Genomic DNA, 18,838 nt, shown 5'->3' on the forward strand with positions numbered 1-18,838 from the left:
GCTCCTGCTTTGTTTAACAATGTGTTAGCAGATAGGAGAGCCAGAATTGCATTTGAAACTTGTGTTTCCTTGTGCGTGCGTTCTGTGTGCTTGTCCTGCAGTTTGTTATGCCAGGAACATCGGCAGATGAAGACGTGATGCAGACAAAGGTTGAGTGTCTTTCTTTCTTCTGTTTGTAAGCAGCAATGATCTCTGAGGGGACAAAGCTGCCTCCATATCGGAGATCGAGCAGCTGTTTAGAGTTTAGCCGCTCTCAGGAATGTTTTTTGTAACTGTGAGCAGCTTTCATCTTCTCGCTCTGACATTATTATGAAGGGATGAGAAGCCACAAAGCACAGCGGCTGTTTTATAAAAAAAAAAATATTTATCATGTATTTTTTTTGGCCAACAGAAAATAATCTTTCTCTTTAGACCTTCAACCCCTAAAAATGTGTCATTGGAAGCACCCAGCGTTTTTGTTCAGTCTCAATAATGAGATCTGTTCATTAAGCTGAAACACTAAAGCCTTTCACACGGAAACCCATTCTTTAATAGACCTGATTTGACTTGACATAATTGTCTTGATTTGGAACTTGTCGCTCTTGACTTAGACTCTGGACTCAGTCTTGACTTCTTGTGTCAAGTTGTTGGTCTTGTCTTGGGAAATGTTGGTGTTGTGACACCTGGGACTTGACGGCTGCCTCGCTGTACTGCTTGGAGCTCGCAGTGTTTCCTGCCCTTTTCTTTTTTTTTCATACTGAGTTTCCATGAAATAATGGCTAGTAATTGAATGTTTGAGGTCCAATGATTGAAGAAGTGCAACCAAAAAGCAGTTAATGTGATTTTTGTCTACCCTCGTTCAGAGCAACACACACAGATAGAAAGAGCAAGCCCGTCGGATAAACACTGCCCTTTATCTGTTGAATTATTAACATAATATAATAGTAGCCTGCACTAAGTTTCTGCTATTATTATAAAACATACATGCAATGACATTTTATTTAACCGTATATTTTTCCTGACAACATATGTAAATAATAGACACAAGATGCTGACACGCTAGAGAAGACGTCGTAGCAGCGAGGCAGGACGTGGCTGCCGTAACCTGTTAACATGGACAACAAAATGAACGAACAAATGAACAAATATCCTGAGACGACCAGGCTTTCCCAGGCTTTACTTGTTTTGAAATGTTGGCCTTTACTTGTAATAAGACGTTTTGGTTTTGACTTGTTATTTATGGTTCGGTTTTGGATTAACCAACAGTGTTGACTGGTCTTGAACTGGAATATTTTTGGCCTTGAATCTGCACTTCATTGAAGAAGTGCAACCAAAAAGCAGTTAATGTGATTTTTGTCTACCCCGTTCAGAGCAACACACACAGATAGAAAGAGCAAGCCCGTCGGATAAACACTGCCCTTTATCTGTTGAATTATTAACATAATATAATAGTAGCCTGCACTATTATGAGGCTCGAGACTCACTTCTTCTGATTCAAACTTTTTTCACCTTTTTCTATTTTTGTGTATTTTATTGCGTTGGGTAGAAACCTTTAAATAAACAGGAAATATTATGAATAATAAACCTGAAATGTCACAGACAGGGGAAATATTCCATGTTGATGGACATTTGAATGACTGTTAAGATTTAAGTAACTTTCTGTTCATGCTGTGATTCCATTTTATTTTGTTTCTGTATGACATGCCGTTCGTTCTGTTTCATGCAAATCACTTAAAAAAAAACAGAGATAAGCAGAAAATGAATGACATGGTTTTATAATAAAGTAAAGAAGTCTTCAGTGCTGACGTGGAGGCAGGGCAAATTCATGAATGTTTGAGCAGCTCTCAGACGTGTCTGTCATATTTTTATTACTCATAGTCAAAATCAGCATTGTGAGCAAACATTATTAATCCTCTGCTGATAAATCTCGCTGAGACTGACTCTGCCTGATAAACAACAAAGCCAACGAAAATAACTCTGTTAATGTAAATATATTAAGGCGTGCGAGACGCCCCCAGCTCGCCGCGTTTCCCCTGAACTCCCATTCCCCTAACCTCTGTAATTAGTTTGCTGTTTATCTAATTTCCAAATCTAATTGAAACAGAAGGATGCCTGCGAGTGGGAGGTTAGGGTGGGTGTGGGGTGGGGGGCACGAACACCTCCATCGTGTTGAGAAGGAATTAAATTTACCCTCTAAGTGATGTGTAATTGAAATGCCAACAGCTGTGATGAAGCTGTCTGTCTAGCTGCCGCCTCTCATCGGTCAGTTAGCTTCGCCATCGACACCATCAGCAGCATCAGCATCAGCAGCATCATCATCATCATCATCATCATCATCATCATCATCATCATCATCATCGTCATCATCATTGGTCAATAAGGCTAATTTAGTAAATAAGGAGGCAAATGGCAGAGTGGCCAGTCACCACCTGGCCTAACACACCGCTCACCTCCCGCTCTGAAAATAATGTTCATTCATGAAGTTTCTGGAGATGATGATTAATTCATAATCCATTTATTTTAGCCCGATAACATCTTTAGAGGGAGAGGCTGTTAAATAACTGGAATTTTCTGCAAATGAAGCAGCTGTCTTGAAGCAGATTCCACACTTTCCACTTACCTTCTTGCTCTGCAGGATTATCAGTGTCAGTCACTCAACATGTCTTATGTCTCATATCTCAACAGCTGCAGGTCGACCCCAAGACCTCCCCTTTAGAGCTATCCTCGGTCCAAAACCAAACATATCTAATGGCTATCATGGAATTACTTTGGACATTTATAATCAACAGTGGATTTACCATACTTAAAAAAAAATATATATATATATATATTTGACAGTCAAACATAGCAGCGTTTGCAGCAAAGGTCCCACACTGAAATTAGAGAAGAGTGTTTTTATGCAGTATGCATCTAAACTAGAAGGCTACCAGGGCACCGCTGGATGAACAGTCTTGATTGTTTTAACAATAGGTGCTTTTCCAACTCAGAAATGTTTTATCAGGGAACAGAAACTTAGTTTATTTACATGTGTTTCCACAACCAAGATGCAGTTTTGAGTAGAGATGCATAGTCAGCTGATCATGTCATCACTATGAGCAATGTCTCTCTTATTGTCACATGTTTAAATATTGATTGATTGAATAAGTTACATCTTCAACAGACATAAATGTTAAATGTAGCTACAAATCCCCCACATGCTCCCAAAAACATGCTCATTAAAAGAAGAAAAATGACAATTACAGCATACATAGCATAATCCAACTGATTTAAGTATTCACCAATGACCTTCTTCCAATCACTCTGAGGCTGAGTGAGATTGGACGTCAAGAACCTTTTTGTAAATTCAAAACGCTCCATTCAGACATCATTTCAATTTACAGGATCAAACATATGTATTCTTTAAATATTAAAAACACCCTCATCATCTGCAGCGAGCGGCAATCATCAGCACTCGGCTGTACATCTCCTGTCTGCCTCAGTTATTTGACATCCTGTGCTCTCCGCTCGCCGGTCGAAGCTCATTCATTACTGCCATACAGACGTGTAATCAGTCTTTACTGCTCAAGCAAATGTCTCCCCTCGGACAGATCTTCTGCTGCCTGCTTGCTATTAGAATTAAATTGGATTTCATTTCTAAGCTCCTATTAATTCAGAGAAGTCTTGTCTGTTGATGGAGGGTCTAGTCCAGCAGTTAGTTTCCACCTCCTCTCTTTCATTTCAGTTTTCCAGCCGGCGGCATGATCGCAGCGCTCCATGGCTCTAATAACTCTAATCACTCAGTGAACATTTTAGGAAGGACTGTGCGAAAGTTTCAAATAAAAGATGACGATGTCTTCTCCACTCGGTTATTTAATCACAGCTAATGAGATGATGACAAGTGCATTTTTTTTTATGTTAATGGGTTTGTTATAGGAAACGTGTCTCATTTAACATTCCCATAACCTTTTGTGAGTTACTTTTTGCCTGGCGGCAAGGACGAGCTTGGCAACCTTTGGAGGGGAAGAGAAAAGTACACAAAAAGGCGGAAAGAGGCTCACAGAAATATTTAAGTTTAAATAGTTAGTTTAACTGGTCTCATTGGTTTTGCTTTACTGTCTAAATGCTTAGTCTTATCTTTCATTGTTGCCTCAGCAGAGCTTATAGATGATCATTTCTAATATTTCTTAAGTTTCTTGTTATTGCAATCAAGATTGAAAGAACGTTTGAATAATTACAAGATGTGTTCCTTTTTAAAAAGAAATTGCAAATGTGGTCATCATTGTAAATTCCATGTCCCATTTACCTTTGAATATAAACTTCAGGAACAGAAAGTATTCATTCTTTAAAAAACGGAACCTATGAGTTTACTGATGACTGTTGCAACCATCCAAAAGTCACCACAGACTCCGAAGCTGTTCCGTTCATTTTAAATCACATCACATCATCTTCTTCAGGAGATCGGGTTGCCCAGTTGACACTGAACTGTAGATGTTCAGATTTTTGTATTTGTTCTGTCTTTTAAAGTTAAAATTGAGATTTCCTTCAGGTTTTTGGAAACAGCAGATGATAATTTTGAGAAGGTTCATGGTGGATCTTCTACTTGTTGAACGGTGGTTGAATGAACCTGTGATCTCCCATGGTGGACGTCTTTGACCATTTGAGTGATAAATCCTCTTTCTGTTCTAGGTTTGGAGAAAGTTGGCCGTGACTCCACCTATGAGCAGGAGGGGAAGGTGCAGTTTGTGATGGATGCTGTTTACGCCATGGCCCACGCTCTGCACCACATGCACCGCGAGCTCTGCGCCGGATACCCCGGCCTGTGCCCACGCATGGCCAACATTGACGGCAAGGAGCTGCTGGCCCATATCCGTGCTGTCAACTTCAACGGTAAGAACTTCTGCTATGTGAAAACACATAAACTCGTAGCCAAATGGCAGAGAAATAGAAAATCGACAAATGTTTTAACTAGATGTGTGCAACACAAATAGGAACATAAAAAAATAGATGAGCCAGCCACAGTCCAGCCATTAGGCCATGACAAAAATGGGTAAGGACACAAAATGCCAATAAGTACATGCTGTTTATCGTAGTACAGAAGAGTAGCAGCACGGAAGCTTTTGGTTGCGGCGTGTGTTAGTAGGTGACATCAGTTGTGTTCCTGTGGATAAAGTGTTGTGGAGTAAAAAAAAAAAAACTAAATCTAAACAAAACCAAGAAGGTGCAGGCACTGGCAGGGATGACAGAGAGCCACGCTGGGACTTTTTTTTTAATATCCTGTTGAGCCTCTGAGCTCAGGTGCTCCAGATAAGGTATATGCAATCAACTCCCCTGACATATACTAAAGCAACCTGGGTGGACAAGTGACTGACACAGCACACACCAGCAGACAGGGCCGATCACAGTGTCAGCACTCCATCTGCATCAACATTCCACTGTTAAAATTACCACAACTCCAAGACTTCAGTTCTCTTCAGTTCATTTCAAGGTCACAACAATGAATGTGCACCTAAGTGCATGCCCATACTCCCATTCTTGCAGGGAATTATTGTTGCGCTCTGACAATGCAGTGGTTGCTAGGGACACATCTACAGTAAACACACAGGTCGGCTGCAGCACAAGAAGCCAGGAAATCTGAATGTGGAGGTTCTTTGTTAAAGGTTCTGTTCTTGCTGAATTGCCCTCATTGGACATGTAAATCAGTAAGTATTTCACAGAGCAAATGTCACAGTGCTTTGCAAATGCAAGAAAGCAGTAAAAGGGTAAAAAAATTAAAATAAAAAACAAAAAGATATTTATAGATACATTTGTTATTTGATTGTGTGTTTTGAAAGGAAGTTATTGGTTAAGGGTTCCCAGGAGCCAATGAGTCACTCATCAACAGATGGAAGCTTGCACAATACAATTAGTACAGTAGCTGAACTTGGTGTTTCAGATTTGTTTGGTCTCACATGAAGCATGTGCACCTCAGAGTTTCCCCTTTTTCAACTTTGATCATGCAGATGTCCTCAGTCAGGCAATAAAAACATGTTAAAAAAAATAATATCACCGAAGAAGTTTATGAAACATTCATTCATTTATTCACATCTGATCTGTTTTTGGATTGGAATTGAAGGCAGTATTGAAGACGTCACATCTCACCTGAAATAAAGATGGCCTCTGCTAACTTAATAAGAAATTAATAAATGATTTTATAACATGAAGCTTATTGATGTTTGGTAAAAAGTTTTCTGTAAACTTTTATTCTCAACATGTTTTGCAGTCATAGTCGTCACACTGGGGTTTTCTAGGTCAGCTGTGTTAGTTTTTTTGTCTGCTCAGCTAGATGAACATATTGTGACCACAGACTGCATATAAAAGTAGACGTAGCTTCCAGGTCTGAAAAGTGAAGTCATTGTGGAAGTACTTTAAACTGCAATACCGCGAAGGCTGCTAGGGGTTGGCTCCAAGAAGTCACTGCTTCCATAGACTTCATATTAAACATCTCTCATTAAACACCAACTCAATACATGATTTCCTCCGGTCATTATGGTGTCATTCACTCTTTCTAATCAGTGTGTTGGGTGAATCTGAAAATAATCCCATAATTAATTCGATATTAGGCTTCAAAAGCACTGTATTTGGGGGCGTATTTGTTTTGATTGACAGGCCTGCGGTGCAGTCAGGCTTCTGATCTGGGTGGGCGGGTGTAGTGTCCTCAGGTTTTAAAATCAGAGTGCATCAGACCCACTGCTCTCTCCTCCACAATTTGTCCAAATGTGGTTACTTCTTGCTCCAAAAAAAACAACACGGCGGCGGCCAAACACAGGGCTTCAAAACAGTTCACAAACCAACTGGCAACATCACAGTTGGTTGCCGCTTGATTGTGATTGACTAACATGCCTCCACTTACCTTGCCGGTGAAAGTAGTTCATCAAGTAGCCTTGCAAGTCCAAACAAAGAGGTCAGCATCAGGTTTTTAAGGGGATGAGTAGATACATTTCATTGTCCAACTTTCAAATCGAACCAGTCTTTACATGGATGAGTTTAGCTTTCAACTTAAACTAAGCACGAACACAAGAAGTTCAGAACTGCTATGCTAATCCAAAATTGTATTTTGTGTGGCCAAAACAGGCTGTGTTCCAAATGGTATACTTGTGTGCTAACACTCACTATGTTGAGTACATAAGTGCGTTCACACTGTCAAGTACAGAAACATCAGTACACTGCAAGTACCAGGATGATGCACTGAAAACGGTCCAAAAAAGAAGTGTGAAACTCTGGACACTTTCCACCCTAAACGGTCGGCATCTTGGCTACGTAGAGGAAGGGGTCGGGGCCACCGACATAAAGAAGCTGCAGCTGTTCCTGAACACCACACAAAAGTGTTTCGTTTCCACTGCTATTGCTGGTGGACAGAAGATGCATTGTGTTTACTGTGTTTTAAACAGAGGGCTCAACATACAGGTAACATATTTAAAGCTGCAGATATTTTGCTGGGTGATGTGTTCGCATGCAGAGGTTTTCCTGTAAGTGCAGAACAGCAGTGTGCGATTTGAAACAACACTACTATGTCAAAATTCCTGCACTGCACATGGTCCCTTTGTGTAAAGTGTCCTATTAGCACTATTAGTATACTATGGGAAGTATGTCATTTGGAACCTAGAATTAGTCTCATGAAGCTCTCTGAAGGTCTTAAAGTGTAGATGAAATTTGTTTGAAACCTCTAGGTCTCAACTGAAAGATTGATGGTTTGATACCCGGTTCCTCCCGTTCACATGCCAAGATGTCCTCAGGCAAGACATTAACCGACGAATTGCTCCTGATGGCAAGCCAGCACCTTGCACGGCAGCTCCATTCGTGTGCGAATGGGAAACAGTTTTAAGTGCTTTGAGACCGCTAAGGTGGTAAAGTGCTACATACAGTGCATCCGGAAAGTATTCACAGCGCTTCACTTTTTCCACATTTTGTTATATTACAGCCTTATTCCAAAATGGATTAAATTCATGTTTTCCCTCAAAATTCTACACACAATACCCCATAATGACAATGTGAAATAATTTTGGGGGGAATTTTTGCAAATCTATTAAAAATCAAAAATGAAAAAAAAATCACATGTACATAAGTATTCACAGCCTTTGTCATTACACTCAAAATTGAGCTCAGGTGCATCCTGTTTCCACTGATCATCCTTCAGATGTTTCTACAACTTGATTGTAGTCCACCTGGTAAATTCAGTTGATTGGACATGATTTGGAAAGACACACACCGTCTATATAAGGTCCCACAGTTGACAGTGCATGTCAGAGCACAAACCAAGCCATGAAGTCCAAGGAATTGTCTGTAGACCTCCGAGACAGGATTGTATCGAGGCACAGGTCTGGGGAAGGGTACAGAAAAATGTCTGCAGCATTGAAGGTCCCAATGAGCACAGTGACCTCCATCATCTAGTGAAGGTTCATCTTCCAACAGGACAACGACCCGAAGCACACAGCCAAGATAACAAAGGAATGGCTTCAGGACAACTCTGTGAATGTCTTTGAGAGGCCCAGGCAGAGCCCAGACTTGAACCCGATTGAACATCTCTGGAGAGATCTGAAAATGGCTGCGCACCGACGCTCCCCATCCAACCTGATGGAGCTTGAGAGGTCCTGCAAAGAAGAATGGGAGAAACTGCCCAAGAATAGGTGCTAAGCTTGTAGCATCATACTCAAAAAGACTTGAGGCTGTAATTGCTGCCAAAGGTGCTTCAACAAAGTATTGAGCAAAGGCTGTGAATACTTATGTACGTGTTATATTTTCGTTCTTTATTTTTAATAGATTTGCAAAAATTTTAAACAAACTATTTTCACTTTGTCATTATGGGATATTGCGTGTAGAATTTTGAGGAAAAAAATGAATTTAATCCATTTTGGAATAAAGCTGTAACATAACAAAATGTGGAAAAAGTGAAGCGCTGTGAATACTTTCCGGATGCACTGTAAGTGCTTACTATTTACCTCTCAGTCTTCAATCCAGGTACAAATGCTGTCTAATATCCCTCCTACACTTTTTTGAGATGTGTGATTTAATTTCCACACGTTTTTACCAGCTCATTGAGAGTAAAATTTGATCAATTAATAACATTGAAAAAAGGGACAGTGAATATGGAAAAAAAAAGATGTTAAAAACCACTGTTAGTCATCCTTCATACCTGTTTTTTTTTCCTCCAAATTTTGATGTGTCCAGCTGCTGTTTTTCCTCCATCTAACGAACAACCAACAAGGACGACTCATCACTTCCTCATTAACCTTTCATTCATTCCTCCTGTCCATCTTTTGTTTCATTTTCTTTTCTTCCTCATCTTCACAGTCCGAGGTCCGCCTATCATGATTGACTCCACAGCGGGTGGGGGCCTTTGTCAGCAGGAAGTGCCGATGCTGATGCCGTCATCAGGGAATACTCATGCTCATTATTGAACACTCAATGTGGCTGCTGGCTTTCATTCTTTTTCCAGATTCTTTATTCTCAGCTCAGTTGGAGCCGCTGCAGTCTGATGAGCTGTCTGTTTTGGATAATTACAAAAACTTTACACGCAGCTGCAGAATAACAAATCTCACACTCATCTTTATGATTTCTTAGATGTTAATTTTACACCTCTACATGCATGACACATAAAATATGAGGGACTGTTTTCCGTTTTGGTTTTCATCCTTTCGGGGAAACAGTGGATTGTCTGGTGAATGATGGTGTTAAAAGATAATTGTGGCGTATAGCAGTGTGTCTTATCTCTGCCTATCATTTGTATCCATAATAATAACATTGTTCTCCCAAGATTAATAATAATGCAAGGCTACACTTTACCAGCATGGCTACCACACATTCTGCAGTGACACGACATCACATCTGGTTCGTCCTTTGTGGGAACATTGTTTGATTTTTCAACAAGACAATGAGCCGAAACACACCTGTTGCTCTCTCAGGCCTGGGACACGGCCTGCGGGGTGTGCGCGTTACCTATCACGTGCTGCACAGCTGCGGCTTGGTTGTGTGTATGTGTGTCCACACCAGCTGCGTTTCAGCTGCGGTGCTTACCAGGTCCCGCCACCGAATCAATGAGTTTCTCCTCGATAATCGACATCAGTATTGGATTTTTGTGGTCCGACAAGCAATCAGTTGTCACCAAAATGCAGGCACGTGGTTTTTGTTTACCCTCGTTCATAGCGAGACACACAGACACACCCAGGCACTCACACCGACACTGGAGGGAGAAAGGGAGAGCAGCAGGGAAAACCCCACCCTTCACCTGGTAAAGTGTCGTCATGATATAATTAGGGCCTACACGGGTTTTTTGCTGTGATCATATTGTACATGAAATCACGCACGAGTCACGCATCTCACGCAGCACCAGGTAACACACACGCCTCACATCCAGTGTGTCCCAGGCCTATAGGGGCTGTTTGAAGAGGAGTGATGCAGTGCTGCACCAGATGACCTGGTCTTCATGATCACTTGACCTAAACCCAACTGAGATGGTCTGGGATGAGTTTCAATTTCAAATGTAATATTATAAGATTGGTCCCCCTAAATATAATATTGCCTATAGGAATTCCACATGTGTTCATATGATGCATTAGTAGCAGCAGTGAAAAGGTTCATTTATGATTCATTTGGTTTTCACTCCCTTCTGCTTGTGTCCTGTCCCTTCTCGTTCAAACATGTGAGATGAACATTTTCTCTCTGGTTGGATAACAACCATCTGTAGGTTTCATGAAAGCTTTGGCAGAGCTTAGTTTTGCCTCTCTCACTTCGGAGCGTTGGAGTTTATGGCCAAGGTTGGCTTCCTTTTTATTACTCAGTGAGGAGAATTTATTTTATTTAAAGCAGACAATTAAAACACACATTCCAGATGCACTCTTCCGCTTCATCACTCTGGAGGCTGGAGCTGAAGGTTACTAGTGCTTTTCTTTTCAAATACACAATTCTATCATACCCCAACTAACTCCCTCATAGATCTCAGAGTGATGAAATAAAAAAGGACTAAGGACACACTGAAAGGAACAGTAAGAGAAAACAAAAAATCTCAATGAACCACCAGTTAACTTGGATTTAATGGATTTCACTTTGAATTACTCTTTACACTTTCTTTTACCATTTGTGTCAATATTTTTTTTTAGAAGACACGATAGGTAAGTTCACTTAACAGGAAAACAGGTTTTCAATATATTTTGCATATTTTGTTCACTTTCATTCAAACTTTTATATGAAAAATTCTTAAATATTACTTGAAACATTAATGAACAACTAAAGAAAGAACCAGTCTTATTTTAAACACGTTTAAATTAGAGACAGGCCTTAACATTTTAATGAATTTATTTAGTTTAATTTGTATATTTCTCCCCATTTTCTGATCTTTTGCCATTTTAATTTGTTTGATAAATTCAGTAAAATACATTCCCCCAGCATCGATTACATCAATGAAACATTCATGTCTCACTACTCTGCTGAAAACACTTTCTCTTTTTAGCCACAACATTATTGATCTTGTTTTCTTGTTTATTCCAATCTACTGTACATTTTTACTGACATTTTTTTTTTTTTTTTTTTTTTTTAACGCTGTGAAGATACTCAGCCCTCTGTTAAATTTGTTCACAGTAAAAGCCTGCCAGGAACGGGGAGGATTATTCTCTTTGAACTTCTGAAGTGCTTTCAATATGAAACATCCACGCAGGAGTGTTGGTTTTTAATGGCAACAGACCACCTGTTAATGGGCTGTGTAACCCGTGTCCATTAAGGAAACAAATTCATTTGGGAATGTACACCATTTCAGCACAGTGTACAGATTTAGATTAAGACTGTATTGACCTTCTTCCATCCATGCTAGCCTGTTGGTCAACTAACTAAAACATATCAACAACTTTCAGGAGGAATGCCGTAACATCCTAAAGAAACCTTTGTGATTCTGTGACTTTTTATAAATTCATGCTGGATCTGTTGGTTCATTTTAATTTTGTAATTTCATGCTCTCTGTTTCATGCCCACAGTAAATACACATCCATACATTTTGTGTAGACGTGTACAACTTGCATTTGAATAGTGAAGTGTTCACCACAACAGCTGCTGCTTTCATTTTTAACAGTTTGAAAATAGGTTTGCGGTCTGCTACTTTGCCCAGATGGCAACCGTTGAGGTTATGAAGGGAGCAAGAACCAGCAGATCCAAGATACAGGTGTTATTGTGTGACTGTGAAGTCAATTACAGCACAATACATCATTCAAGTTATTTATTGTTGCACTACAAGAAACTGAGTGAATTGCAAGTATGGTGCTTAACACACCATGTGTGTAATTTGTCATGTCAAGCATGGAGATACATATATTTTATGCATTTTTCACAAACAGACAGAAAGTCATGAAAGTCTTCACAGGCATCTCTATGGAGATAGGTGGAAACACTGTTGACTGTTTTACTATATTTCAAATAAATATGAAAACTAAAGCAGGTTATTAAGTCAAATTAAGGTGATCATTGCATTATTCAGTTTAGAATTTTTGCTTTCTGTTCACACAAATACAGAATGAAACACAAAATACATTCACTGTTTTACTTGTTAGCCAACCACAAACAATGCATATTAACATATTGTGTTTTTGTTTAATTGAGTGATTTGCTGAATGACAAACATTTGGTGTAAATATAGAGTATTGATTTGGATCCACTTGAATTCCAGGCTGCTTTGGGTTGGCAGTCTTCCCCTGGAGTGTCAGGGATTATGATGCTGAATCTCACTAAAATCAGTGAAAAAAAAACTCATCCTACTGTATGGGAAAAAACGGAAAAACGTATTCCCTCTCCTCTGTTATATTTGCCTTCCACTTCACTGTAATCCTGCTGTAAATTGTAATACTTCCGACGGGAGATCTTCCCTTTTACCCCAGATATGTCTCTCCCGACAGGAGAACTCCCCTCGTTTCCCTCCTTCCCAGGCGCCAACTGAGGACGGGACATTGCATTTGAATAATTCTAATTTTCCTATCTACCTCCACCGCGCAGTGAAATGCGAGACACAAATATAAAACAGAGAAACGAGGAGATGGAGCAGATTTTGTGGCTGATGTGTCAAGCTCTCAGGGACTCATAGTTCTGGGCTGGGCGTGATGGATGTGAGGAGCTGCTGGATGTTATTTCTGCAGGAGGAGGAGAGGCATTAAAGATTGAATCAGCGGTAAATTTCACCCGCAGGGTCGAAAAAGTAAATCTTTGCTCAGTGAAAGCTAAATTGAAGGCTGCAAGTCATATATATATATATATATATATATTTTTTTATTTTTTTTTTATTTTTTTTTTAACATTAAGCAGTTTGTTACTTCGTGAATTAAAGCAAATGAGGCCAGAAAACAGGAAATGTCACAAACAGGATGATTAATCAGTCATCTTCCAGATTAAAGTCCATAGGAGAAATCGTACTTCAGGGTACGGTCGAATTCAGGGCATTGAAGCGGATTCAGGAAATAATGTGTTTATGTGTTCCTGCATACATCTCCTTTATGAGGCACAGTGTGGGTATCAGTTATGGACAAAAACCTCATATTAGTTGTGTAATCCATCACTTTGAACATCGAGTCTGTATTAATTGTGTCAAACTTGCTTTAGTGTTGTTGTTGCCTGGCCAAATTTCCAGAAAAGTAATGTAAATCTGTGGATCAAACTTTATAGAATTAAAGAACTGCAAAATAAACAGTACTATTGTATTATGTTAAACAATATCGTAGCATATAAACACTGCAGCTTGATTTAAAGGTGGTTGTGCCTGAAAAATCTATACAGAAACTGACAGCCAACTAATGTGAGGACTTGATAATACTGTAGGTGTAATGTGTTCTCTCCTCCTGGTCCTGCTCAGTAACTGATTTACAACTTGTCTGGGTCGACCAGAAAACAGACAATTTAAAATAGTCTAGACAAATGGGTGTGACAGAATGGATTAGTCTCTGTTTCACTCCAAGACAGAAATGGCTTTTTTTGAGATGATAAAAAGCAGATTTGGTGACATATTCAACATGATCTCGGAAGTCAAAATTCAAAAATAAAGGTTTTTGGCTTTAACTACAGTAAGTCCTACAGAATTGAACTTTGAAGCCAGAATATCCCCTCTGAGCCTTTAAGCCAATAGATTGTTTTATCTTTTACATTACAAAGAGCTCTATTTTCCAAAGACATTATGACTCTTCTGTCTTGGAGCAAAGGAAGGCGACATGATGTCGTTGTAGAGCAAAGGCTGTGGAACATTGGGGATAAATGGCTTTGGTTTGGGCTCGTTAATGCTAGTTAGAGGGTTTCAAAACATGATTTAGAAATGCGAAATGCAGTGTGTAGAGAAAAGAAAGAATCAATGAGTTCAGGATGAGTTCTGAATGGAGGTAAAGCAAAACAAAAGTAGTCACCATTCACTTCATGTGACCCCGAGCTGCAATGCTCATATACTGTAGAAGCTCACACTTGCATTGCTTTAAGATTTTGCAGAAGACCCCGACCTGAATGCAACATTTGAAATTGATCCTGTCTTGCTCAGCGCCTGTCCTTACTAAGTTCTATTGGCTGATAGGGAGAGTGTTTCCAGGTGAATGGAAGCCAGGACAGATGAGAGAGCAAAGGCTGTTTTCCACTGGATCCGTGTCCGACGCGTTCCGTCTCCGACACTGCTCCGCTAAAGATGTGTAGCGAATCTATTTCTGACGCACATTTTCACAATAAAAAGCCCATGTGCAAACTCCCAGTCGTAAAAAACGTCATTACATCACCATCTACCCCAGCGGTCTTTCAATTTGGACAAGAAATGCATTCTCCTTCTGCTACAGACACGGTGTGTGAAATAGTTACACAATAAATAGGAGGATTCATGTTTTTAATGACAATGATTAAAGATAAAATGGGCAGACAAAACGCGGTGGAATACAAAGCCGCGCAGAGGACGGAACAAAATCGCGGCGGACACGTCTTCAGTGGAATATGCGGGTAATGGGCGATGCTAATTACTTGGTAGCAGGGCTGTGTTCAGGTGCTGTAGCTCTAAGTCGGATGAACTTGCTCTTGCGGACTTTGGGCCTCTCGGTGTCAGGAAAGCCATGACTGCTGCCACAAAACACAAACAATAAGCAGATCACGAGCATTATTCCTTTGCAGATGTGTTTAATGTGCAAATGTTTTTGGGGTTTGAATCATTTGTAGACATGAACAGACTCGTTTACCGTCTCTAAAATGTTCCCATTACTGCTGTAACATCAAGCCGGCAATTATCAGTTAATTTGTGAATACATGCTCCCAAATGATATCTGGCTCCAGCTTCTCTGAGGCGTTGCTACTGGTTTCTGTTTTTATCTCATTGCAAATTGAATCTCTTTAGTTTTTTGTCTTTTGGCTGTTGGTCAAACCTCCAACTGGTGCAACTCAGTACGGAGCTAAGTATGACGAATCTGCAGCGTTTGAGAACATCTCCTCGGCGCAGCTTCTGAGCGCTGCTGCAGCACACATGCATCACCGATGAATCCGGGCTCAGCAGCATGTGTAGTTTGTGCCTGATTGAGCTTATACTTATTAAGGCCTACACGCACACGCAAACACTCGTGTCACACTGTGTTTGGGGCTTTCCTGTGTGAATCTGTGAACAGCGTGCTCGGTTAAACCCTCACGTACATCAAATGCTGACATAAATCAAACTCGGGCAGCTTCTCTGGTTTTTTTATGCTTCACTTCTCTGAACATGGGGCAGCGCGGTTACCCATAATTTTAACGTATGAAATGCGAAAATCCAGGACGAGGCAGCGCTCCGTGGCTGCGGCGGCCGGGGGGCTGATCGCCAACTCAGCCGTGTGCTCCTCGCCCGTGTGCTTATTTTTAGAGGAGCGTCAGGATGCTAGTTGAGACACTTGTGTTAATGTTAGTGCTCGCTGCGATAACGCCATCTGCATGAGGCCTTTGTAGCAACGTCCCAGTTGAAAACATTTAGGGAGAGCAGCGGGTGAGGGAGGAGGGGAGGGATGTCAGGGAGATTCCACCCTGATTCAATTTGACAGCAGATACTTATTAAGAGGGGATACCAGCTTGTTGTTGCCTTTTTTTAAGGAGGATGCAGCGTTACTGACCCCGTGGCACTGCAGGAAGAGAAACCCTTTACAGTCAGATCATTGGTGGAGGAGGGAGGTGGGGAGGTTGCGGAGGGGACGAGCAGATACTGTAGGTGAGTGAAGTGATGAATATGTGAGGACCTCATCTCCTGCTGCGGCTTCTCTTCAAATATGCAGCTTTTTACAAACTGCTGAACGAAGCAGGAAGAGGAAACAACGAGAGAGAGCTCAGCTGTTTGCACTGTTAGCCTCGGGATTAAAGGAGTAGTTTGGGGAAAATGCGTATTGTATTTCAAAGAGTGAGCTGTACAAATGGACATCCAGTATTTCTAATGTAGAAGTGGGATGCCGTGTATAGTTGTCAGCATCCTAACCCCAAGGCCAAACTTAAAAGCTCACTATTCAAAACTTTTTTTAAATCTTTTTTGTTAATGAACAGAACTATATATATGTATATATATATATATATATATATAAACAAATAAATAAACAGTTTGTGGTTCTAGAGGGCATAAATAACTTCCCACTGTTTTCCAAGTCTTTCTCTCTAACGCTGAACAACAGAGGTCGTCAACCCGTTGCTTGTAAACCAGTAGACTACGAACCAGTTCTGAGAAGATTGCAGAGATTTCCAACAATATACAGTATAACAGTGTCTGCTCCGCACCGTGTCAGTGTAATGGGGGGGGGGGGGTTGCGTGCTGGCCTTCATGAAACACACAGAGATCAGAGGACAGAAACGCGACCTGCAACGTGCCCTTCTGTGTCCCACATAGGTCAGCCATATACTATGTTTTGGCCAAGACGTGTTTCTGTCAGGAGGGGCATATGGTCCCAATCAAAGGGGAAACACTGGATTTTCTTTGGTAAATCTTATATTATAATGCTTCATTTGACACTTTTTAAAGCGATTTGGCCACACTTGAGTTGCATGCACTGAAGTCTGCATTTAGGAAACATCTGTGTAATTGTAGATACAGAAAATAACACCCTAGCTCTGAGAGGAAAAAAAGGTTGGAGACCCCTGCTGTGCAGAATACATAATGCAAATATATGGACAAAATACATCTTGCCGATGTGCTGGGACTGTTCATAATGATTCCTGGTGTAATCTAATACCAGACACCCTCTCCCAGGTTGCGTCCCAGCAACAGCGGCCACCTCTGCCTCTCTGCTCAGTGTATTTGTAGACTGAATGGCTCTCTTATTCTCGTGACATAACCAACGAGTGACCAATGATTGTGGACTGTGTATGAAGTCCGCCTCCATGGATTAACAGCCCGTCTTTCAACGTCTGTCCCAACACTTCTTGACCAATTACGTCATGAATCCTCATGTTAGCACTGTAAATTCCAGCCTAACAATGGTAATCATGTCTGACCAGACATATAGATAGATAAGATAAATGGATAAGACTTTAGTAATCCCACAGTGGGGAAATTTAGATATGTTTATGTAATGAGCTCTGGAATTTCACTTGCTTTCTTGAATCATGTAGATGCATAAAATTGAAAGGACAGCAGCTTGAAGAAAAACAGCTGGTTGCAGACTTGGATTATGTTTGGTCCCTGCCTTCAGATTTTTAGCAGTCCTCCTCTGCTATCTGTTTTTTGCTGTGCTATGTTTTAGCACAGCAAAATTAATCACGTACTTATTCTCATTTACACGTTTCAGTTTCTGTTGTCAGACAACAAAATGACTATTGCAGCTAATAAATACGACATGTTAACCGGCAGTCCTTCCCAAGCTGCTGTGATGTGATGCTTACAAAATCACAAATCATCAAAGTCATGAAGTTGTCTCCAAAATCAGCATAGACAGAGTTTAAGAAGAGCAGCTGTGAACCTTAATTTACTGCAAGACTGAATATGACTGGCTAATTTTCCAAAAGCTTCCTTTTACCAGCACACATTAAAACACCACACTGGCATTTTAATTTGAATCTCCTCTGTAGCCTGTTGAGAAAAAAAAAAAAAGCTAGCTCATAGCGTTGGAGACTGAAGAGGGGAGAAAAAAAAAGGTTAATTTAAACAACTTAAGTTTGAAAAAAGTAAGTCAGAAGAACTGCAGCGGCTCCAGTGTGTCATAGGATGCATTCAGACACAGTACTGAGTGTATTACGTAGTTACCGTAGTCATGCAGTTACCAACCCTTCATCACGTAAAAACGTGAGATAGCCACGCTTTGGCCTGTCTAGGCATGACAGTTACACGTTTTCCTGTAGTAGACAAAAATGAAACCTACTGCATGTGTAGAGCCAGGTGATTTACAATAATGAAACATTTATCTAAAACACGGTTGGGGTTATTAATAAGCACATTGTTGGGCTAAGGAGACAAAAACACGGTTGGGGTTAGAAAACAAACAAAAGAACTCAACAAAAACTCTTGCTGCATACGAACCTTATCGTTTCCCACGGCAGTCCAAGACTAATGGCATCAAGCCACCCCTCCCGTCCCCTGATACCGTGAACATTTTTTCCTTTATTGCCTTTGTTGTAGGACCGTGGTCACATGACCCCTTGTTACATGACATGTATGTGCATGTAAGTTTCATACTTTCAAAACGTGAAACTGTCACACCGAGACAGGGCAAAGCTAGCTATTTCCAGTTTTGCTGCGGTTGCTGCAGATACTGGGTTTGCACATACTGTCAAACATGAAGTGTGCCTTTTTTCGTTTATTTTCACTGACAATAGGAAGCAGTCCTGCTTGATCGTCTCTCTAATGCGAACTGAGTGACTTTCGGACACAGTGTTGAACTGTGCATGTGTGTCCTGCAGCTTTCCTTCTGTTCCCACA

General features: G+C 40.6%; 1 protein-coding gene across 1 annotated transcript in view; it reads left to right on the forward strand.

Annotated features, from left to right (window-relative positions):
• The window catches only part of LOC138633114 (metabotropic glutamate receptor 8-like), a 159,802-nt gene that overhangs the window by 112,805 nt on the left and 28,159 nt on the right, over window positions 1-18,838 (forward strand). Inside the window, exon 6 of the mRNA XM_069719154.1 lies at window positions 4,645-4,845. Coding sequence (XP_069575255.1) covers window positions 4,645-4,845 — 201 coding nt within the window. The remainder of the gene's footprint in view (window positions 1-4,644; window positions 4,846-18,838) is intronic.

Source organism: Brachyistius frenatus, unplaced genomic scaffold (assembly GCF_029030835.1).
Source record: "Brachyistius frenatus isolate BFR_SWC_R1_liver_20210118 unplaced genomic scaffold, ASM2903083v1 Contig_208, whole genome shotgun sequence".
Classification (NCBI taxonomy): Eukaryota; Metazoa; Chordata; class Actinopteri; family Embiotocidae; genus Brachyistius; species Brachyistius frenatus.